This window comes from Carettochelys insculpta, chromosome 11 (assembly GCF_033958435.1).
Source record: "Carettochelys insculpta isolate YL-2023 chromosome 11, ASM3395843v1, whole genome shotgun sequence".
NCBI lineage: Eukaryota > Metazoa > Chordata > Testudines > Carettochelyidae > Carettochelys > Carettochelys insculpta.
The window spans coordinates 26,240,985-26,263,484 of record NC_134147.1 but is presented as its reverse complement, the minus strand read 5'-3'; the positions used below and the strand labels follow the sequence as shown (position 1 = coordinate 26,263,484).

At 56.5% G+C, this 22,500-nt stretch overlaps 1 protein-coding gene across 1 annotated transcript in view; it reads right to left on the bottom strand.

Annotated features, from left to right (window-relative positions):
- Positions 1-22,500, bottom strand: part of COL7A1 (collagen type VII alpha 1 chain) — a 110,507-nt gene that overhangs the window by 6,136 nt on the left and 81,871 nt on the right. The window contains exons 87-116 of the mRNA XM_075005943.1: positions 22,210-22,245; positions 21,678-21,719; positions 21,547-21,591; positions 21,378-21,422; positions 20,991-21,026; positions 19,977-20,036; positions 18,836-18,961; positions 18,045-18,116; positions 17,102-17,137; positions 16,234-16,293; positions 15,682-15,726; positions 15,555-15,590; positions 14,988-15,023; positions 14,342-14,398; positions 13,492-13,563; positions 12,482-12,553; positions 12,268-12,303; positions 12,102-12,182; positions 11,656-11,709; positions 10,796-10,849; positions 10,649-10,711; positions 9,497-9,559; positions 8,809-8,925; positions 7,418-7,495; positions 7,163-7,216; positions 6,829-6,877; positions 5,156-5,185; positions 3,902-3,991; positions 2,601-2,696; positions 981-1,082 (exon numbers count right to left, since the gene is read on the bottom strand). Of these exons, the coding sequence (XP_074862044.1) occupies positions 981-1,082; positions 2,601-2,696; positions 3,902-3,991; positions 5,156-5,185; positions 6,829-6,877; positions 7,163-7,216; positions 7,418-7,495; positions 8,809-8,925; positions 9,497-9,559; positions 10,649-10,711; positions 10,796-10,849; positions 11,656-11,709; positions 12,102-12,182; positions 12,268-12,303; positions 12,482-12,553; positions 13,492-13,563; positions 14,342-14,398; positions 14,988-15,023; positions 15,555-15,590; positions 15,682-15,726; positions 16,234-16,293; positions 17,102-17,137; positions 18,045-18,116; positions 18,836-18,961; positions 19,977-20,036; positions 20,991-21,026; positions 21,378-21,422; positions 21,547-21,591; positions 21,678-21,719; positions 22,210-22,245 (1,843 nt within the window). The remainder of the gene's footprint in view (positions 1-980; positions 1,083-2,600; positions 2,697-3,901; positions 3,992-5,155; positions 5,186-6,828; positions 6,878-7,162; positions 7,217-7,417; positions 7,496-8,808; positions 8,926-9,496; positions 9,560-10,648; positions 10,712-10,795; positions 10,850-11,655; positions 11,710-12,101; positions 12,183-12,267; positions 12,304-12,481; positions 12,554-13,491; positions 13,564-14,341; positions 14,399-14,987; positions 15,024-15,554; positions 15,591-15,681; positions 15,727-16,233; positions 16,294-17,101; positions 17,138-18,044; positions 18,117-18,835; positions 18,962-19,976; positions 20,037-20,990; positions 21,027-21,377; positions 21,423-21,546; positions 21,592-21,677; positions 21,720-22,209; positions 22,246-22,500) is intronic.

Genomic DNA, 22,500 nt, shown 5'->3' with positions numbered 1-22,500 from the left:
TTTTAACAGGAAGTTCAGAGTTTTAAGAGTTAAGAATGTTCCTCTGTTGATTCAGTTAAACAAAATTAAGGCTCAGATTCCAAGCTTTTGCACCAGAGATTTATAGGAGAACTTTACATGGAGATGGTGTGCGTATAACAAGGGAGGGAAAAACACGGTAGCAGAGAACCTGTCTGGGAAAGTGGGCTCTGACCTGCTGCTTTCAGGTCAGCCATCCTATGGTGGCTTTGAAAGGGGAGAGGTCTGATGGAATATACTCCTATATTCCCAACCTGTGCATTATTATAATAATCTTTGAACAAAACATGCCTTGTAAGGTATAATTTGAAAACTCAATTTGCCAGTCAGTACTGTCCAGATAAAATGTGTTTGGCAACACAGTTTATGTGAAGTTATAAGCATGACACTACACACCCCATGCATCGCAGTAATACTGTGATGTGACTGCCATATAATTATGGCTGTTTCTGAGTAGCCGAGGTGGGAGCTACTTCAGAAGGGCATTGTAGGGCAACTTGCGTGGGGACATATGGGGACATAAAGGCAGCCAAGTTTCTGGGAGCTTTGGGCCCCTTTGAAATGCCACAGAAGTGTTGCTCCATCTCTCTGCACAACTTGTGAGGGCTGTGGTTGTATCTGGTGGGTGCCCGTCCACTAAGAAATGGACAGATGCCCAGCCACTCATTTCATCGAGGCTAACAAACATCCTTCAGATAGTGACAACTCCACTGGGCCAGGCTGGGCCTAGAACCAGAAGTGAGAGGCTGTGTAGCCTCACGTGCCAGCCAGTCCCCTGCAAGAATCACTCAAACAGCCTGACTTTATCAGATCCTGACCACCAGGTTAGCAAGGCAGAAGACCACATGAACCCAAGGCTGCCTCTTTTTCTCTGCTCCCCTTCCTCCCCTGCTCCCCACACCATCACCACTGAATGCGTGGGCAGGTCTTGTTTTCCTCAGAGCTCTCAGACAGAAACTCACCATCGCTTGGCATGCTGCTCTCTGTCCCATCAGCTTCCAGGCCCGCTTCGTAGTCCTCCATGGCGTAGACGTGCTCATACTCAGGGTCATGAACCTCATGCCCTGGAAAACAACCCCAGCCACATGAGAAGGGCCACAGGAAAAGGCAGGGCCGGGCGATAAGGCCAGGAGGATGGGGTCACTGGCAGTGTTCCAATTTTTTACATCCATGGGTGGAATAAATTTTGTTATATGCACCAAGACTTCTGCAGATGTGCACCCCGAATAGAAACACATGCTGCCTGCTGTGGGTGGCTGTAGGCACTCAGCTAATCAGCTGGGTGGCACCTGATTCCCTCCTGAGCGGCCACCCAAACGCTCAGCTTACAGGGTACACCGATCACTGGGCTTGCTGACCAAGCTGCATGAGACTAGGTCCCTGGTCATTTCTAGGATGACACTGGACCTTCAGCTTTGATTCTTGGAGCAGCTGATGAAAATGGCACCAGCCTAGTCAACGTGACACTGAGCTGCCCAGCTGGTGCATTGGCTTGTTTGCACAAAGGAAGCCAGGGCAGGTGAGCTGGCTGCACTGCCCAGTGCACCATGGGATCCCTTGCCTGAAGGTGCAGTGCCACTGCACAGGGGCCTGTGTGGCAGCAGCTGCACTAGAAAACAGGGTGCTCGTTTTACTGGAATGGATGCTGGGGCTGGAAAACAGATCCAAAATGTTCTAGAGCAGACACAGGGTGTGGGGCACAGGAGAAACAAAGAGTCTGTCACCCAAAAAGCTAACAAATAAACGGGGAAAGAACATGCTTTCTGGAGACATCCCTGCAAATCTCTCTGTGCCCTACTTCAGTGGGCCATCAGAGAAGCTGGGGAAGGAGCTAGAGGGAGGTTTGTGCCACCTTCATTGGATTCAATTCCAGTTTAGCTGATATTTACCCACCAACCTTTACAGTTTGCTGTAAAGCCACTGTGCTGTGACAGCCAGTCATTCAACCCTTCTACACACTGACCTGCACATTCCCATCATTCTCCAGACACAGGTGCCCTCTCTCCTTATCTTTCCAGCCCTGCACCTCTGAAACCACCCAGCCACCCTCCATCCAGTCACACATCATCCTGCACATTGACACAACTATTACATTCCCATACTCCTCCATGAGCCTTGTGACCTTCCTGCAGTGCCTATCCAAGCCATACACTTACTCATCAGCTCAGTCACTGTATATTGTTCCAGGAGCCTATCCACTCCTCCTGAGCACCACGTGCACCCCCAGCTGTTAGACAATCATGCCCTTTATTCTGCACATCACTCCCACTTGTCTGTCCCATCAATCAGCTGATCCCAAGGATATGGTGGGGTTTACCGACACAGCAAAGACATCCCTATATTTTCTGTGCCATTGCAAGAATTCAACAAGTAACAACACAATGGCCCGGTCACAGGTGTATTTTTGCATAAAGGTGGGAATAGATAACAACCTGCAGTTTCTGAGTTACTGCTACAGAAGGTGGTTATTGCAATCACATGGTGCTTGCAAGCGTAGGACTTGCAAGAGTTTCCATGGAGGACTCATGAAGACAGTGCTGGAAAACAAATACAATAACCAGACAAAGAGAGACAAGACTCACCGCCCTCTTCTTCAGCATGTGACAACTTAAGCACGGGGACTAGATCAGTGTTGGCAGATGGGAATGGCAGGGTGGATGGATAGTTGGGGAGAAGACCTAAGAGAGTTAAGGACAGTGCAGCCATCAAACAGGACAAAAGAATGACTCACACGGCTCCCCCTCCCTCTCGTAAGCCACAGGCCAATGGCTCTCTCAGAGCAGCACTGGCGATGTCCACTTCCAAGGCTGCGAACACAGCAGCTAGTCAAGGTGCAAAACCTAGCATTGCACGTGCAATGTAGGGGAGGGAATAGCCATTGAGAAAAGCACCACAGCTGGTCTGGTCTGGACCACCCTGAGGCCCCACCATTGGACACTGAACAACAGCACTTTGTCTACACCAGCCCTGTTCGGTGACAATCAATATAGGTGTATCCTCCTGCATCTGTGAGACACGACCTCCTGGAACATGGGCTGTGCAGAGAAAGTTGCCCTTCCTATTTCACTGCAAGGTAATGGCAAACCAGGTGGTAGACATGCCAGGAGGAGATCTGCAGGCAGGGGGCAATGCACAAAGGGAAACGTATTCTCTTCAAATTCCCTTCATCCTAACCACCCCTTCTCCTCTGTAGAACTGGACTTCCTTTGGGGTGTAGACATGCTCTTGAACACAGCCCTTGGTGGGTTAGGGTTTGAACCACATATGAAAACAACAAGGCAGCTGTTAGTCAAACACCAAGGGAGGACAAGACAGCACACAGATGAGCACAGCACAGGTCTTCCCAGATATGCGTCAGGCTCGCCCGTGGCTCTGGATGAGGAATGTAGTCACAGATTCTACACACAAATAGGAAGAAAACAAAACAAGCAGTCCTGTAGCACTTTAAAAAATAACAACATAATTTATTAAGCGATGAGCTTTCGTGGGACAGACCCACGTCTTCAGAGCTGGAAAATTCTGAACTTCCACCAAAGCTCATCACATAATAAATTATTCTGTTAGTCTTTTAAGTGCTACAGGACTGCTGTGTTGTTTTGTGAAGATACAAACTAACATGGCTGCCTCTCTGCGACAAATAGGAAGGTAACATAGGAATGCTGAGAAGTCTCTGAACACTACGCCTTGTATGAATGGCGCCTCTGTTACTCAGCTGATACTTTCTCCAGCTTGGTACAGGCTACTGCGTCTGGCTGGAAACAATGTGGAATTATCTACTGGATGATAATCTGTCTCTCTCCATTTGAGGACAGAGCCTGCCTGTCTCTGCTAGGAGTGTGTTTGGCCTGGATGGTTTAGAAAGATGCTCTGCTTTCTCAATCACCTGTTCTGCCGTGATCCTGATTTCCTCTGGCATTTCTTCCTCCTCTCCTGGAAGATTTAAGTCTGTTCCTTGCATGTGTCCCCCATCCTCCTTGGAGAACAATCAGGCATATAATTCATTTTGTGCTTGCCCCAGCACTACCTGCCTCTGCTTCACAGCTCTCCCTTGCCAAGCTTACGTGTCTGGCTGTTCCACTGGCCTCCCCTTCAGCTAGTTTGGGAGTCTCCATTTTTGTTTTTTTCTGCTGTTTCTGGGAACCTGCTGTGAAACCCTCTTTCTTCCCCTTTGCTTTCCCCACCAGCCTTCTCTTCCCCAACTCATCTCATCTCCCCTCAGCTCCTGAGCCAGACCTGACTTAGCCCTTGTGCAGGAAGGAATCTCTCCCTGGACGAGTCTGTCAATGTTTTTGTGCCGTCTTAATTCTCCTTGTTCTAGTGTATTTGCTACAGTGACCCCTTAGGCCTGAGTTGCATGGGTATTGTTCTTTTACAGACTTGTCACCACATATTCAGTGCCTCAGTATCACAAGTATTGGGTTCTCCAGGCACAACTACTCACAAGTTACTCTGCCCACCTGGCAGCCTGTTCCAAGCGAGCTGGGGAGAACCTCGCCAGACCCTGGGCCCAGAGAGAGGATGGGTGCTGAGACTTTGTTTGCTGTTCTTGGCAGATCATGTCAGAAGCCCTGTCTCAGGTGTGTGTGCGTGGGGGGTGGGGGCAGTTCTGCACTCTCCTTTTGCTGTTAGATGCCTGGCCACACCTTCCAGGAGCTCAGCTTCCAGACTGCACTACTGGCAGTTCTCAGCTTGGAGTCTGAGTGCTCCTTGCTGACAGGGATTTGCTCCATGGTGCTAACCCCACCGCCCCTGACTCACCCCTGACACCCTGAGTGCCACCAGGCTCCAGATCTTGCTGGAGGATGTTGCAAACTGCCCCATGTCACTCATCCCCTCTTCTGACCTTGCTGCCCCAGCTTCCATTATTTCCTGTCTAGCTCCATGACAGCTCCCCTATCACCACAGTCTCCAAGGGCTCACTGCCAAACCAGCATCTCCATAGGTCTGCCTCTTCTCTTCCAGAGGGGCAATGGCAATCTGCCAATCTGGCCAGTGCTACAGGGCTGCGATACCTGTGTGTGACTGTCCAGCAGCCAGGGCCATGCCTGCTACATATCTGGGAGAATGGGCTCAGCTCTGCAAGCTGGAATGACAGGGGTGTGCAAGGGGGTGCAAGAGCCAAGCAATTAGTACTCACGTGGTTCGGAAGAGAACTCCCCTCCGCAAGCTGTGTGGAGAGAAAGGGAGAAGAGAGGAGGTTACTCCAGGGAGAAAGCCTTCTCCAGCATCCCGGCACTGGGCACAGACCTGCCTGCCACCGAGTCAGGGAGGGTCAGAGTGGACTGAGAAGCCCCTAACACTTGCATGAAGCTGACACATACCTATTCTGAACACCTCCAGATTGGGTTGGGGGTGTTTCATGGCACATGCAACTTCCCCAAAAGAAGGGAAGGGGTGATGTTATTGGATTTTTAAATGAACAGGAAAAACACTATTGCAACCACTGTTCTAGGTTTGCACCAAATCTTGTGCCAAGTGAGGTGTCTATTGGAAGCCGGTGAGTCACTGGATCTGTTTATGATGCTTATATGATTGTATCAGTTTTATACGGAGAGTTCTAAGTACTTGTAGTTGAAGTTGTAGTCTCTGAGGCTATGTCTACACAGTGGGAGCTATTCCGGGATACCATGCCATCCCGAAATAGCTGCCTCGTGTCTATGCAATGTGCCTGTCATTTCAAAATATTATTTGAAATAACCGCCACACTATTCAATATCCCTGTACACCTCATCGCAGGAGGAGTAAGGGATGCCTCAAAATAGCGTTTTATATCAACATAAGATAATTGTGTAGCTTATTTCGCATTTAGGCTGTCGTGTAGACATAGCCTGGGAGATGACAATCAGAGACGTGGCACCAGGTAAAACACCACTCAACTCCAACGTACATCTGAGGAATTTGGCTGTAGATGTGCAGTCCAGGAGATGGCCAATGGCAGAACGCCCAATAAAGAATATGGACAGGTGACCTGCTCATGGACTGGCTCCACTTCCCCACACAGGGAGCAACAACGGATTTCCCTGCAGATGGGCAAGTGTATAAAGAGAACCCTGAAGCTCCTCCATTTTGTCTTCAGTCTTCAATTGAGCTCATCACTTCCGCAACATCTCTGCTATGAACTGAGCCTGGAAGGATTGCTGACCCATCCTAACAAAGGACATATTCCAGAGACTTTTAAGATAGCAGCCTATTGCATCTGCTGCAGCCTGCACCAAGCACTTTGTGATCGGTATATGTAATTTGATTGCTTTAACGATTTTGACACTCACCCCAATCGTTCTTTTTTTTTTTTTAAATTAATAAATCTTCAGATTTTTAGATTCTAAAGGATTGGCACAGCATGCTCTTTTGGTGAGATCGAAGTATATATTGACCTGGGGATGTGGCTGGTCCTTTGGGAATGGAAGAACTTGTGTGGTTTTGGTGAGATTGGTTTTCATAACCTCTCTCCCAGGTAAGGAGGAATACTGGTTGTGGCACAAAAGAAGCTAAAGTGTCTAAGGGAATTGCATGTGCGACTTCTTGCTGGCCCGAGTGGCAACAGAAGAGCCCTTTGTGACTGGCTTGATGTGCCTTGTAGTGGGGGAACCACAGTCTTGGGCTGCAAACAGCCTAGTTTTAGGCAATTTACCCTGGTTTGGCTTTCTTAGCTGTGCCCAGAGAAACCTCTTATATTACAGAAGGGGCAAAGGGACAGAGGGCTGAGGAGACAGCGAAGGGGACGATATGTTCTCCCAGGATCTGCTCAAGGAGTGTTGGCAGTGATAAGGAAGTCAGTCAGCTCAAAGTGGAAGGTGAAGCCTTGCTTACCGCAATGCTGACTCATCTCCTGTCTGACAAAAGCCCGGATCTCTTGTTCCTGCGGAGAAAACCAAGGGAATGAAGGGAGAGAGGGGAGACCATCTCTTGGCCAGCCCCCACCCCCAGTCTGCTTCAGCTGCTCTGGGGACTCCCCCATGTCCCCCAACAGTCCAACCCTTGAGCCAGACCTGGAGGGAAAGAGGCCTCCAGCCTGCCATGCAGGAAGCCGGGATTTGAGGGCCAGCCCCAGCCTCTGACTCCCATGGCCAGGGAACCATCCCCCTGCTCTGGCTGCCTGTGCGGTAGCACTGATGGGTCAGGACTTTAGAAGGTCTCTTCTCACCGTCATGCCAGGGTCCCCCTTCTCTCCTCTCAAGCCTTCGGGTCCTGGACTCCCCTGAGAACAAGACAAATAGGGAATCAGGAGATGCACTACACAGTCAGCAACTCCCCGCTCTCTGCAGAACCCCGTCAGCCCCAGGGAAGCTCTCCTCTTTGCCCAGCAGGGTGGGTTCAAGGTGCAGCAAATACCTCCAGGCAGAGTCCCGCCTTTCACCAGGCAATGCACATCCAGAGGGTCAGAAACATGCTTACGCACCTGATCTCCTCTCTCTCCTGGAATCCCAGGGACACCTCGGGCCCCTACAGTCGACTCTCCTGGGGGACCTCTTTCACCCTGCAGCAGGAACATATGCATTGAGACACAGGCTGGCAAGGGGAGTTCTAGAGTTGGGTCTCCCAGAGAAGGGTTGTATGCCAGAGAGGGATAGCTCAGTAGCTTGAGCACTGGCCTGCTAAACTCAGGGCTGTGAGCTCAGTCCTTGAGGAGGCCATTTAGGGATCTGGGGCAAATAGATTTAAACAAAAAAGGGCTATGGTGCTTGGTCCTGCCAGGAGAGCGGACTTGATGACCTCCGGAGGTCCCTTCCAGCTCTGTGAGAGGTGTATCTCCATATAGTTCCTGTTATTTTTTTGTAACTGATCTAACCTTCCCACCCACCCAAACATGCACATGCCCCAAAGGTCACATCCCAAGAGGCGGCTCTGAACAAGCCGGTACGCGAGACAGTCCGACTTAGAAAGATTTCTCAGCCAACTCCAAAATGTGAGACTCTTCTGCTTTCAGCTCCTATCCCCAGCAAGAAGGTCCCTGTGCCCTGGTCCGTGAGCACTGCACTCTGCATGAGCAATCCGACCTAACCAAAGATGCAGCACTGGAGAGAGACACCATGCACGGTGCCCTTGGGCTGGGTTTATGGCAGCCCTGAAGCTGATTGTGTGGGTGAAGGGAGGCTGTGAAATCACAGTGATCCACAGTACAGCCAGAACAAACTCATTTCTCCCCTGCATGGCGCTTTCCAGCTCAGGGTTAGCAGCACACCACAAGCACTAGTGACCCCACAGCCCGAGGTGAAGACATTCTCCCAGAGACACAGAGTGAGGCCACAAGACTGACCCAAGTCAAAGCGTGAGCCAGTGGCAGAGCTGGGAATGGACCTCAGAATCTGGCTCCCAGCTGCCTGCTCCAACCAGTGAGAAACACTGCCTGTCGCTCCCACCACCTCCATGCATCCCTCATGAAGCACCTTTCCCATAGATTCAGCTGATCCTGCTAACTCCCCTCTCCTCACTGCCTGCAAACGGCAGCCAGGTCCAGGCCCTCCTCACTGCCCTGGCAGAACTGCAATAGACAGGAGACAGCAGGAACTGCCTCCTCCACCCTGCACCTGCCAAGGGACTCCCGTGAGCTCACTCTCGCCCTTCAGAGGGGCTCACTTCTGAACGGTGCAGAGAAAAGAGGACCCCCTCCGGGGCTGGGAGCGCACTGGACTCGGGGTCCACTTTTGGTTTCCTTGTGGAATTCCAGAGGCAGCAGGAGACAGGAGCTCGCCACCTGCTGGCCATTCCGGGGGCAGCGCCGCACGGGTCAGGAGAGGTGGTTAGAAGCTGTAGGGAGACGGTCATGCACCCAGGGGAAGAAGTTCTTACCTTCTGCCCTTGCACCCCCTCAGGCCCCTTAGGGCCAATGCTGCCTGGTGGGCCGGGTGAGCCAGGTGCTCCATCATTGCCCCTAGGGCCTGGGGCGCCCATAATGCCTGGGGCTCCCTGAGAAAAGAGGCAGCAGTTAAGGAGGACACGACCCACGTAGGGCACTGCAACCTGGGAGCAGGAGAGACGGGCCCCTTGGTTTGTGAATACCTGGGGTTGCCAATACGGCACAGAGGCTCTTCCTGCCCTTCTGCGGGGAAGGTGCACGGGCACAGGTCAGCAGGAGAATGGCAGGTATTCTCCATTGGGCCTGCAGGGATGCAACTGCTGGGAGCTCTAACAGGGAGGGGCCCTCACTCCCATCAGTCCAGCACACCAGCTCTGCTGCGCCAGTCAGTGGGCAGGGATGGTGCTGAGGGGTTTCAAGTCAGTGCCAGGACCCAGGTCCTAGTTAGAAAATGACGGTTCTCCAGCTGGCTGGGCAGAGCCTTATGCTCGATAGGACACATCAGCTTCCAGTTCTGCTACCAGCCCAGCAGTCAACAACTCGGAGCGCCCATGCTCTGTCGTAACTGCAGCACGGTGTGGGGGAGTTGCCCAGCTCCTAGGCACTGAGGGACTAGCCCTGATCCCGCTAGCATGAGCTTTGAGGGCACCGGAGTCTGGCCATTCGCGCAGCACAACTCACCCGGTCTCCTTTCTCTCCCTGGTCTCCCTGGGCGCCCTGCTGACCATTAAACCCCCTGTCACCCTGGAAGGCAAAGCACAAGGTGGTTGCACTACGGAGATCTGGAGGAGGGGCACTGGCCGATTCTGGCTTTGGGGGGCTCAAAGCCAGAGCGCAGGGCCCGTCCTCACCCTTCTTCTGGCAGCCCCCTCACTCCCCACCCGGCACCCCTGCTGGAGAGCAAGGTCAGGGCACGGGGGCCTGCTCCACTCCACAGGCACGCCAGGCGGATGGAGCCAGTTGGGAGGCAGGGATGCCCATTTTCTGGGGCCTCCCAATTGGCCAGACCCCGCTGGCCCAGTTTGGCCACGTCACCACCGGGTAGGGGAGTCACTGTCAGGTGAGCTTAGGCCCCAGCTTTCAGGTTTGTACAGAGTCTAACAGCAGCTGGAGCAGAAACAAGTCCCACCACCTAGTTACCTCCCAGCACGCAGGACCCTGCAGGGTGAAAGTAACTTACATTTCATACAGGTGCTGCTGCATTGCAACACTCCCCCAGGGGAGGGTCTCAGTGCAGGGTTGGGGGCATTGCAGTACCACAGCCCTGGGGGCTCAGCACAGGGTGTTGGGGGGCATGTGGGGGAGTTCAGGGCAGGGGATGGGGATGTAGGGAGAGTGCAGGAGTCAGGGAAGAGGGGTGTGTGGGGGTGCTTGGGCTGGCTGGAGAAGTGGGGACTATGCCGCCCAGACACTAGCTCCCCCAGGGCTGGCCAAGGTCCATGCCACCCAAGCACTGGGACTGGAACCTGGGTGCACTCTGGCTGCACCGCTCAGGAGCTGTGGGTCCTGGCTGGAGCTCACAGGCGTACGGTGGCTGGCAGCACCCACATCCCGCCTCCAGCCAGCCAGTCTCTTACCAGTGCGCTGCACTGGCTCGCTTGCACCTTAGGATGGGTGCCACTGGCCCACTGGAAAGGGCTATCGGGTCATTTTAATGAGGCGGCTCTGGCAGCTCCAGTGTCACTGCAGAAATCCCATTGTCTGCACGGCACATAGGCACATGCCCTGGTGAGCTATTACGCAGCAGTCAGTGGGGCAGCGCCAGCCCAGGATTGGAAAGGGGCGACCAGCAATCTCATCCACTCCAAAGCATTATTGCTCCTTCGTCCCTACCTTGGGTCCCATGAGCCCTTCTTTCCCGGGGAGTCCTGGCGTTCCAGGCATGCCCAGCTCTCCCTGGGAAAACAAACCTGCTGTTCAGGCTGGCCAGTCCGGCAGTGCTCCCCACACATTGCCCCGCAGCCAGCGGGGCGCACTTACCGGCTCACCCTTCCTTCCTGGAAGTCCCATGCGGCCTGGAATCCCCGGCTCTCCCTACAGCGGATGGAAGGAGGTGTGGGTCAGCAGCAGACAGCAGGGCAATAGCAGAACCAGCCTGGACACTGATCTGACCCCTCCGTGCCAAGCTCCCACCCTCCTCCACACGCTGCTTTGCTGCTGGAGTGGTAGCTGGCCCTAGGCTTCCCAGCCCTGCTCCATGCCAAAGGAAGCCAGTCCCTGAGCAGTGCTCCAGCGACACCACCCAGCTCTGCCTGCCCTGGGACTCACCCTCCTAGGTCAGCACCAGGGGTCAGCTGCTCCGACAGCCCAGCAGCTCCAAAGGGGAGGGGTTGGGTCTCTCCCTGCCTTCCTCAGTCTCCTGTCCTGTCCACAGCTTGGGGCTTCTCACAGGCCTCCCCTCCCCTACACAAACCTTGCTGTGGCTCATAGGGCGGGTGCTGGTCTAACACGGCCCAGTTCCACAGCCCCACAGCCCCACAGACAAGGGCCAATTGGCTGCCCTGGGGGCAAGACTGGGCCCAGAGTTCGCTCCATTGGCTTCTACCAGATGGGGACTGAACCATCCCTATGTGCCATAAGGCTCTTCCCCAACCCCCCAGGCAGCCTTGGTTCCTGCTGAAGTTCCTAAGCATCAGCCATTTCCCCAGGGACCCGTTCAGCTCTGTGGGGAGCAGGGGGCTCATCCCTCAAAGGTGGCTCCACTGGCACATCCCAATGCACGGCAGTCCCACCTCCCGCTCGCCTGGGGGCTCTGCCCCTCAAGGTTCAAACACTGCTGCCACCTCTGCTGACTGGCTGGAGGTGGTGGGTGCAACTGTGCAGCCCCTGTGAGCACTCACCTTCTCCCCCCTATCTCCGTCCTGGCCACAGGCGCCTTTCGGTCCCCGATCCCCCTGCAGCAAAGAGAGGAGTTGCAACACAGCTCCGCGACCAGGGAGGCGGCGCTTGCCCGCGTCCGCGCAAACCCTGGGCAGGAGGCGGGTTTTACCAGCAGGGTCTCTGCTGGGTGTTGGGGTCAAGGGGGGGAAATTCAGGCCATCAAGACCATCGGTGTCCTGTAGCTGAGCGAACGGCCCCCTTGGAAAGACTCTACCAGGTCTGAGCTCATTCCCAAGGGCCAGTACGTGGCTTGGGGTTCCCCTGGGCCTGATCCTGAATTAAGATGGAGGAGGGAGGTTTCCTCTCTCCCCGAGGTGCTTGGCTTGAGTAGGCTGATCTGCCCGAGGGCCATGTCTGGCCCAGGCAGGCTCTCTGGGGGTGACAGACCACCAAGGGAAACGCCCACCTTAGGCCCTCGTATTCCAAACGGCCCCACGGCCCCTTTATCCCCTTTGGCTCCTGGGATTCCATCCTTCCCTGGCAGGCCCTGGAGAAAGAGGGAACAGCAGAGTGACCCTCAGCTTTGCTCCTGGGCCAGAGGCGAGAAACAGCAGCAAGGGGCAGTTCCTCACCGACTCTCCGGGGTCTCCCGATTCGCCAACTTCACCCTGGGAAGACAAACAGCTGGGGTCAGAGTGGGGCGCCCGCGGGACATGCGCACGCCTGTGCCAGCAGGAAGGGCCGCAGATGCCATGGCAAGCCAGTGAGCGCAGATGCTTATAGGCACACCCGCCTGTGTGCATGACCAACCTGGGCAGGGCAGTGCGCACCTGGAGTTATTCTTACCTTCTGCCCGCTGGGGCCACGTGCTCCTGGGAAGCCTGTGGAGCCCTTCTCCCCTTGCTCGCCCTTTCCTCCCTGCGGGTGGAAGCACGTGTCACTGCACAGCCTGGTCCGGGGGAGGCGGGGGGGCGGGGTGCAGAACCAGCCTTGAAATTATATTAAAAGGTCCCCAAATGGGAGACAGAAAACCTCCCTGATTTGCTGCCTCCACAGCAGTGACTCACTAGCCAGCTCTGCTGTAGGACAGGCTGATGCACCAGGTGCACCAGGAAAGGAGGTGTCCGGGGACCACTCTGCTGAGTGTTAGCATCCATTGCCAGTGGGACGGGAGGCTGGTGCGGGGCAGGACCAGGTGCCCCAAGCCACCAGCAGAGCACAACAGTGTTTCTTAGCCACTTGTTGATAAAGCACCCCTTTTTAAAACAAGCAGGAGAAGTACCCCCAGAACTTGTCATTTTCAGACGCACACATTTTTTCTACTATTGCAACACATTTGTTTAAACAACTTAATGGCAACTGCTTGGCTGGAAGAAATTGCCTCTAGGCAATAAACTCACCCTTGTACTTCTGATTGTGCAAAAAGGATAAATAAAAATAACTAGATGAACATAAAATAAATTGAAAAACCCTGAGCTAACGCACCCCCGGAAGAGCCCTACATGCCCCAGGGGTATACGAACCCCTGGCTGAGAACCACTAGAGTATAACACTGGTTGGGACCAAGCCTGTTTTGTCCCATCTCAGCCTGGTCCCTTGCAGCCTCCAGAGTGACCTGCTCCCCCCGCTGTGCCATCACCAGGCCCTGCAGCTCCAGCCTACATCCCTCCTCCTCCTCTCTCAAAGGCAGCACTCACAGCAAGCCAAGGGCACAAAGTGTCTATCTCCTATCTCCTCTGGCCAGCTGTGCTCCACAGTGCCCAGTCATCACAGCTCCTGAAAGCCTCCAGCGCACGAGACGTCTCCCAAGCTGCCGGGCGCTCCCATGCCCACCTGCCAGCTGCTCACTCACGTACCTTCTCTCCTGGGAAGCCTGGGTCCCCCTTGTCGCCTTTCTCCCCTTCCATCCCCTTCAGGCCACGGTCTCCCTGGGCAGGGTAAGAGCAGAGGATGCAATGTAGAGGGAGACTGACCCAGGGGCTGGGGTTCAGAGAAGAGCAGGACAGGAAAGCAGCCTAGAGGGGAGACTCCTGGAGTGGAGCCAGGTCTGTTTGGCTAAAGGGGTGAAGGGACTAGGGGGAGGAGGTATGCGGGAGAAGTGTCTGTCAGAATCGGGGGTGTGAACCCCAAGACCAAAGGAGGGGTCACATGGAGTGTGGACTGACCGCCAAAGCAGGAGGGGGTCATGCGGGGGCCCCAAGGCTGGAAATGGCAGCTAAAGGCTCAATAGCAGGAAACACTCCAGGCTGATAAATCGCCTCAAAGCTCCCTGAGAGCAGCTCACAGGGAGCACCTGTCTCCGGCCCCTTTTGGGGCTGAGCCGCTGCTTTGGGTTATAACTTTTGGTGTGGGCCTCCCCTTCTCCCGCACAGAAAGAGACACCATACCTGGCCCTCCCCTCAGGTTTTCAGGGTGGAGGAGGGCACGCGATGGTCCCTGGTGTGCAGCCAGCACTAGGGCGTGCAAATGGCCAGGAGCAGAAATCTGAGCAGCCACAGTAGATGTTAATGCTGACCCACAGGGCGAGTAGCTGGCTGAGGTGAGGCAGGGGTTGGAAGTGGCGTGGGACTGGCTTGAGCCCCTCTGTGTGTAGCTGGCCCAAGCTGCCTGAGATCACTGCTCAGCCCCCCTGAACATTCTTCCACGCTGCCGGGAGGGTGCACCCCACAGTCTGGAAACCTCTGCTCTACAGGGTGGGGCTCTTACCGGCTCCCCCTTGCTCCCCCGGACTCCAGCTGGCCCCTCTACAATGACGGTATCACCCTGGACATGGGTGGGGGGGAAAAAAAACACACACAGCAGCCAATCAGGACTCAGAATAAACCACCGCCCCATGCTGCAGTTGAGCAATCCCATTGGTTGAAGCAAGGTCATGTGCCCGAGAACCGTGTGCTGCTGCCCACAAGCCAGTCACAAGTCCAGCATCCCCTCCCCTGCCACGGCTGCATGGTTGACCGCTTCCCCATACTGCAGGGTAGCGAGAGCAGGTCCAGGGACCTACACAGCCCAGCGGGGAGAACTGCTGGGGCAGCCACTCTGGGCCACAAGAAGGGGTTACTGGTGCAGCCCCGGGGCTGGTGTGTGTCCGGTCTGGGCAAAGCTGATGCTGGCCGCTAGCATGGAAGGGTTCACGTGGGGACAGTGGAATCAGGCCTGAGCACCTGTGGCACAGGGGCAAATGGGGCTGCTCTGTGTGCTGGGGCTTTGCCAGCGCAGAATTCCTTTTCCTCCTTCCTCTCGGGACCGTGGCCCAGACGGTCCAGGGTCGCAAGGCAAATGGGCCTTTCTGGTGTGGCAGTGGGGGCTAGAGGGCAGCATGCGAGCCCCTGGCAGGGGGTGAATGGGAACTCACCTTGTCTCCTTTGGGCCCCATAGCGCCAATGTCTCCCTGAAAGGGAAGGGAGAGCGAGTCAGAAACGTGCCATGCACTGGGGCACATGGAGCTCACAACTGTCAGGCCCCATTCCCGTTACAGCCCATCAGGCCACTGCCAGGCCTGAGGGCCCCCTCAGAGCAGCAAGGAGACCAGCCAGAACCCTGCCCCCCCAAGGGGAAGAGAGTTTTGGAAGGAGAGCCAAGGGGACCACAAACCTAGGGCCCAGAGAGGCATAAGCAGGGGACTCAGGATCAGAGAGAAATGGGTTCACACCTGACTTTGTTTGAACTAGGAACTGGGAGAAAGGAGCGCTAGACGAACAGGCTCTGAGGCAGCTCCTGGTCCGGCAGCAGCCCAAGCAGACTGGGGGGTAAATCCAAGCCAGCTCTGGGCAATCCCCAGCCTGGTCCCACCCCAGTCAGAGTGGGTCTGTACCCTGCAGGCAGGTACTTACACTTCAATTGCAGCTGAGTGGAGTGGGGAGTGGGACAAGGTTCCCTGCCCGCACCCCGAGCCCCAGCCCCTCACCAGCAGGTGGCTTACCTTGTCACCTCGCTCCCCGCGGTTCCCGGGAGGCCCCTAAAGTGAAAAGAGAAGGACAGTCACTGGCGCCTCAGACATTCCCAGCCCCAATCAAAAGGCAAGGCGGGGGGAGGAGGAAGGCACTTACCGCAGGCCCACGATCTCCCTCCAGTCCCGGGCGGCCATCTTCTCCCTGCCGAGGAGGGAAAGGGCAGTGAGACAGAAAGCTAGGCTGGGGACAGGAGAGCTGGGCCCCGAGGGCCTGGCAGGCCGATTCCTTGTGCTGCCATCCTGATCCAGGGCGAGGGGCTGGGAGGCAAGGCCCCAGAGCAGCGACCTTGGCCTTGAGGAGGGTCCTGGGCATGGGATGCTTCCAAGGCCCAGCTGTGGGCTTTCCTCAGCCTCAGCCAGCACGTGTGCCACAGGGAACTCTGCCCAGGGGCTCAAAGGGTCTTCTCCATCTCTAACCTCCGAGACTGCTCCATGCCCACGCAGAGCGTGCAGTGTCCCAAAGCCAGCAGGCCTGGCAGAGCCACAGGGGCACTGGCTGTGCTCCCCACGCTGCGCTGCAGGCTGCACAGCCTTCTGGCCCCGTGGGATCAACCTGCACGTCCCCTGACGCACAGCAGTGCTGGTGAAGGGGTGGGTGAGTGGGGTCTGCACGCCGCAGCTGGGGGGAGGAAATAGGGGAGATACGTACCCGAGGCCCCGTGTCTCCTCGTTCACCTCTGGGGCCCGGCTGTCCAACCCGCACATCCCCCTGCAGGGCAGAGACACAGCATAGCTAAAGGCAGCGTTCTGCAAGCCATGGTCAGCGCTCATCCTGCCGACCTTGCACACGCTGCCTTCGTCGGGCACTACCCAGGCCCACCTGGACCAGCTGCCCCAGCCCCTGCCTGCTCGCTGGGACCCAGCTCCAGGAATCACTAAGGTCACGCTCCAGGGGACATGGCCCTGCACAAGCTGGCAAGCTGATGCGGTGAAGCCAGAGATGTGGCCTCTCCTTGCTGCTCTCTCTGCAGTCAGAGGTTTCCACATGGGGGCAGGATCTGCCTGCCACCTGCACCCCAGGGCGCTGCTGTCTGTTGGCTGCCTGCACAGGCCCTGGCTCTGCCTGCACATGCCCTCACACTGGGCAGCCAGAGCAGGAGCTTGCTTGCTCCTCAATACTGGCACTGTCTGCTCACCACAGTCAGCCCCCCACTCAGCCCATGGTGCCTGGCTCCTCAAAGCAGGCGGGCCCAGAAACAAGCGACTGTCCCAGAGGCATGAGGAAGGGAGCAGAGCAACCTCTGCAAATGAGTCAGACACACACAGCCGCATGTTGGGTAGCTCGGAGACATCCCTGGACTTTTGTCTGGCCACAATGCTAGCCCCAAAGCTGCACAGGGGCAAAACAGCCTGGACTCCTCCAGAGACCCACCCACAATGATGTTACTCAAAGGCAGCAGGGAACACCCACTGAGCAGGAAAAGATACTCTAGCTGGGGCCCTGGGAGCACATGCCTTTTACCCCCACTCCACAAGCCACAGGAGGGTGGCACAACAGGGGTTAAACCAGCACCTACCTTGTCACCCTTCGGTCCTGGAATGCCTTGTGCCCCCTAAAAGGAGAGAGACAGATCAGTGTGCCAGGCCCAGTGATGGGGCTTGGAAGGGATCCTTGGGGGTGGCTGTACCACAGGATACAGAGGTCAGTGCTACCCTGGTCACAGCTACCCCAGGGAGAGGGGTCAGACTTCAGCCATGTCCCTGTCTTACGCCCCTTGTTTCCCTTTCACTTGTCTAGCTCTGGGTAGCACCATGGCATAAGGTTAACCCAAGGGAAGGAGCAGGTATGCATCTGCCCAGACACCCCATCTTCACCCAGCACTCAAGGGAATAGTTCAAAGATACTCCACTGCCAGCCTCCCACCCGGCACTGACTCTGGATGCAAAGGCCAGCCGGCTCCAGTCCATGGCATAAGGGCGCCGGCACTGGCAGAAGCAAGAGGTTTGCCCATCGCCCAAAGGTGAACCCTGGGCTGGGGGTGGGGAGGCTGGATAATCTCACACAAACCCTGGGGGCTGTGTCCAAGTGATAAGCAAGAGTCACAGCTGTGTGCACAAGTGGCCAACGTGCCCCTGCTGGGGCAATGGCCAAGATGCGCTAGACACCAGCCTGCTGCTTCTGGGCCCGTGACTTTGGAAATCCCTCCCTTTGGAGCTGTTCGACATGGTATTGCCTTGGGTTTTCACAGCCTCTTCCCTGGCCCAGAGCAGCTGCCCACCACCCCCTGCCCTGTTCGTTTGCACTGCGCAGAGCCGGGCAGTCTGACTTCTCTTGCACAGTCAGGGAAGAGGCTCCTCCCAGCACTTTGCCCAAGGCTGTGCAGGGCGCTACCAAGAGACACGTTAGAGCAAGTAACAGCTGCATCTCCTGGAAACCACCCCCCACTTCCTCCTCCCACCAGGCTGCAACTAGCCCTGGCTCCCTCCCAGCTCTCTGTGCCTCAGGGGCCCAACACTCACTGCTGGCCCTGGGGGCCCCGGCGGCCCCGGTAATCCGGAACTGCCATCTCTTCCAGGGAAGCCAATCAAACCCTGGCAGGAAAAACAGCTGTCAGTCAAGGAAGGCTGCGGCCGCACCCCAGCAAAGGCCCAGGAGTGGCCGGGGCTGGAAAGGGAGCACAGATGAGGCCTCCCCGGGGCAAAGACGAAGCAGAGCCCTGGGGCATCTCCACCGAGCTCCACCACGGCAGAGCTCACACTCAGGGCACCAGGCGGAGGCAAGTGCCAGAGCTCTCAGGGACAGTGCAGCTCAGAGTGAGCTCCTGGGGGAGCCCGGGCAGGGAGTGGGGAAAGGACATTTCCCTGCGGGTGGGGGTCAGGGGTACTGCAGGGTCTCTGCATGGCCCAGGGCAGGAGCCCATAGGAACTATTTTGCTGGAGCACACCCAGCCTGGTCTGGAGAAAGCCCTGCTGGGGTGTGTATGGCAGGAGATGGGGGGACAGAACCAGATGGTCCTGCCTGGTCTTTGCCCTTGCTCCTTTCATTGATCCTTTGCACTCCCACAGCAGGAGGCCCTGTCTGCTGGCACCAGAGTCCATGGACAGGGGGCCTCAGGGCTCTGGCATGTGGCCGAGTGGACTCCCTGTGCAATCCGACTCCCCTGCACGCACCTCCAGGCCAGAAGCTGCCGGCCCTGCAGTCGTGCTGCTGAACCAGTCCAGAGGCTGAGCTGTAAGTGCTGTGGGGGTGTGAGAAGACAAGTCCACATAGCTACGCCTGAGCTGGGCCGGTTAATAACTGCACCTCTTACCCTCTCACCCGGAGGTCCTGGTGGGCCTGGCTGGCCATTCTCTGCCCTCAGACCCGGCTGGCCGGGGGTCCCTGCAACACCTGGCAAGCCCGGAGGTCCTGGTAAGCCAGGTAAGCCAGGGTCACCCTGCAGGGAAAACAGAAGGAGCCAGAGCTGCTGAACCTGCTGCTGGGGAAGGACCCCTCTGAGCCAGCTTCATGCCAGACTGCTGGGTAAGGAGCAGGGGCGAGGCTGCACACCCCTCCGGGGACTTCCATTTCAGCCTGGAGGGAAAGGCTGTGCTCCAGCAGGGCAGAGCTGGGCCCCAGTGGAGTAGTGACAGGAGGTGGGCTCAGTCAAACGCCCACATGCTGAGCATGGGCAGAAGCAGAGCACGGGATCTCAGGCCTGTACAAGAAGGCAGCCCAGAGGAGAGAGACTCAGGCTGTATGCAGAGGCTGGCTAGTGTGTCAGGGTTATGGCTGGCGTTGGAATGGCTAGTTCCTGCTGCTGGGATTTTGCTAACACTGAGGGCTGGGGGCTCTCCCTGCTGCGCATGAGGGTGGGGGATTTCCACTGGCAACTGGACGCTGAAGATCTCAGCTGGGAGACTGGTTGGAACCAGGAGCTGTGAGTCCCAGCTGCTCAGGGGACGCTCCCCTCTCAGCAGGAGCTGTCCAGCACCAGTGGTGCTGATGCCACGGGAGTTCTGTAAGCACAGGTCAGCCCGGAAGCAGTGAGGGGTGGGGTAGGTGGGGGACAGGGAAGGAAGAAAGGGAAATCCAACCCTTCCTGTCCTGCTTCTAGAGGCAGCTTCCCCCTTCCCATGTAGGGCTGCCCTGGGACTCAGAGAAGCTACCAACTAATGCACAGTATTCCTTGCCCTGGTAACAGGACTCTGCACTGGACATGTCCCACGCAGCAGGAGGCAGCAACACTGGTGGGGTCTCATATCATGTTTTAAGCGGATAATATGACCCTTCCAAGCAAGTGTCAACAACAGTGAGCAAGTGTCATTCGCCCCATTACACAAACTGGGAGACAGGCAGAGAGCCAGAGGCAGGAAGCAAACCCAGGAGTTCTGGTTCTCAGACACCTCCTCCCCACACCAATACTGCTGCAGAGAGGTGCTCTGTGCTCATGCAGTCTTAGCAGATGTTACCTTCAAACCTGGAGGCCCATCTTTTCCCGGGGGTCCCTGCAGGCCAATTCCAAGTGAACCCTGAATGGGGCAGATGGAACAGAAATGGTAAGTCACGTGGAGGGGCAGAGGGCTGGAAATGCGGGACTCAGAGGCACTGGGAGCGGACAGCAGTGAGAGACAAGCCCTTGCTAGCTACGTCCCAGCTGGCGACTGAGTGCAGTTCGTCTGTTCACGCCAAGCCTCCGCCAGTCCCTAGTGAGAAAGTGGCCACACCACGCGTGCCAACCCTCCAGCTGGCCCTGCTTATTGGCAGTCTGACAGAGCCCTGGGGCTACAGCCGCACTAAGGTAGAATGTCAATTTCTGATACGCAATTCTAGCTACGCCACCAGCTAGCCATTAGCGCAGCTAGAATCGATGCATCAGAATCGACTTTCTGACCCTGTGTAGATCGGGGCTCTTCAGGCTCATGCGGGCCCCCCTTACTCCATGCAATAGTGAGGAGTACCAGGAATGATGACCGAGCCCAGAGAGATTGATTGTGCTTCATCTTAACACACGCAGCAAAAATCAAACTCCAGAAGATGGACCACAGTGCAGTCTATCTGCTGGTGAGTGTAAATTCACCATGGGACACCTTAGGTCACTGCCACAGCCAGGAGCAGCGCAGTCTGTTACATTGCAAGCAGGGCCCGAATTGGCCCCTTCACACCAGCCTTTCCCCAGCTGGGGCAGGCCAGCCCGTCCCAGGAACCCCAGAGATACAGCTGGCAGGTGCTCCGGCTCCCAAGGGCTCCCCAGTGACCCTCCCTTCTTATTGCTACCACAAGCTTCCCTGCACCTCAGGCCCAGCACATGCACATGAGATGCCTGAGGGACACAAACCCGAGTGCAACAGAGAAGGGAATGAGCGCTGGGTCGGTGCTGGAGCCACCCAGGGCTGCCAACCCCTCCCCATTCTGTGCCTGACAGTGCATCTTGGGGATGCTCAGGCTCAGAACCCTGGAGCCCAAGTACTGGGGCTGCTACTTACCTTTTCTCCTTTGATTCCAGGGGCTCCTTTGGCTCCCTGTTAAAATGCAAGCACAGGAAACCCTGAGGGAAAGCGACGGCTGCACACACTCACCTGCACACCCGAGGGCACAGGCACAGTGTTGTGGCTTCTCAGAACTAGATTACAATGCCCCTTCGCTTGGAGCCACAACGCAGACATGCTGAGCTGCCCCGTGCTCAGAAGTTTACTAGGGCACAAGCCATTAGGGAACAATTCAAACCCGGAGTGGACATTGTGCCCAAGACAAGAAGCTGAACAGTACCCAGAAGGGCTGAATTTTCCCCAGCCTCTAACGTGGGCCTGCACTGCAGAGTCCTACCGTGGGGCTCCCAGTCTCTCCCAGCACCCCATCTCCATGGTACTTACATCTTCCCCAGGGTCTCCGGGCTCCCCTTGTCTTCCAGGCTCCCCCTGGCGGGAAGGAAGTGTGAGACTCACTGATGGGGAGTGATATGGGTCAGGTCACAAAGGCACCCTGACCCATCCCGGGGAGGTGGGCCAGGGCAGAGAGCAGGGGTGGGGTGCAGTTCCTTACCTTCTCTCCCCGGGGGCCTGGTAAGCCTCGCTCGCCCTTGGCACCCTGCAGGCAGAGAGCAGTGTTAGTGCTTGGTTTTGGGCACAGGGTCTGAACCAGGCCAGAGGAAGGGACGTGAAAAGCCAACTTACCGGTTCCCCCAGCAGCTTCCCATCCATCCCTCCAGGGGCGCCCTAGACAGTGGCACACAAGGGGTCAGCACCTCAGACACTCCCCTTGTGCCCCTCTGTGCCCTCACACAGCGAGCACCAGGCCTCCCCACCCCCTCCCACCACTCCTGGTCACCACAAACCATCGCTCCAGGTACTGCCTGGGACCCTGAGCCTCAGCTCAGATACTGGAATGGCTGAAGAGACACCAGGTAAACGGGCACTGGGCCAGCCAGAGCAGATGCAGCTCCTGGCACCGGAGCAAACACTGGCACATGGGCAGACTGGCATTGAGGAAGCCCTACAGCAATGGGCTGATTACTCACTCCTGTCTGTGCTGGCACCACCCTCTCCTTCCCAGGCTTTTAGTGGGCTCAGACACCAGTATTGTTGACACATTTGCAGGGCCAGAGCTGGGAAAAGGACCCCAGAGTCCTGGCTCCCAGTCCCCACACTGCCCCTCTGAAGCTTTCTGTGAAGATTTCTCCTGAGGTAACCCCAAGGTTCTACTTACCTTCTCGCCTTTCATCCCCGGAGGGCCCACAATGGCCTAGAGACAGGCAGGGGGAATACATATTTTTAACAGAAGAGTCAGACCAGAGCTGGGGGAGGGTTCACACTTCAAGGGCTGGGGTAGGAAATGAGTGAATCCCAGGAAGGAGGACACCAAGAAAGCACAATGCTAAGCTCCTTGGTTGGTCCATGGCACAGGCAGGGGGGATACTCACACCCCACCCCATGTGACAGGCTGAACCCCAGCTGTTGTCACTATTTTCTCACTGGGCGAGTGATTAAATGATCAAAG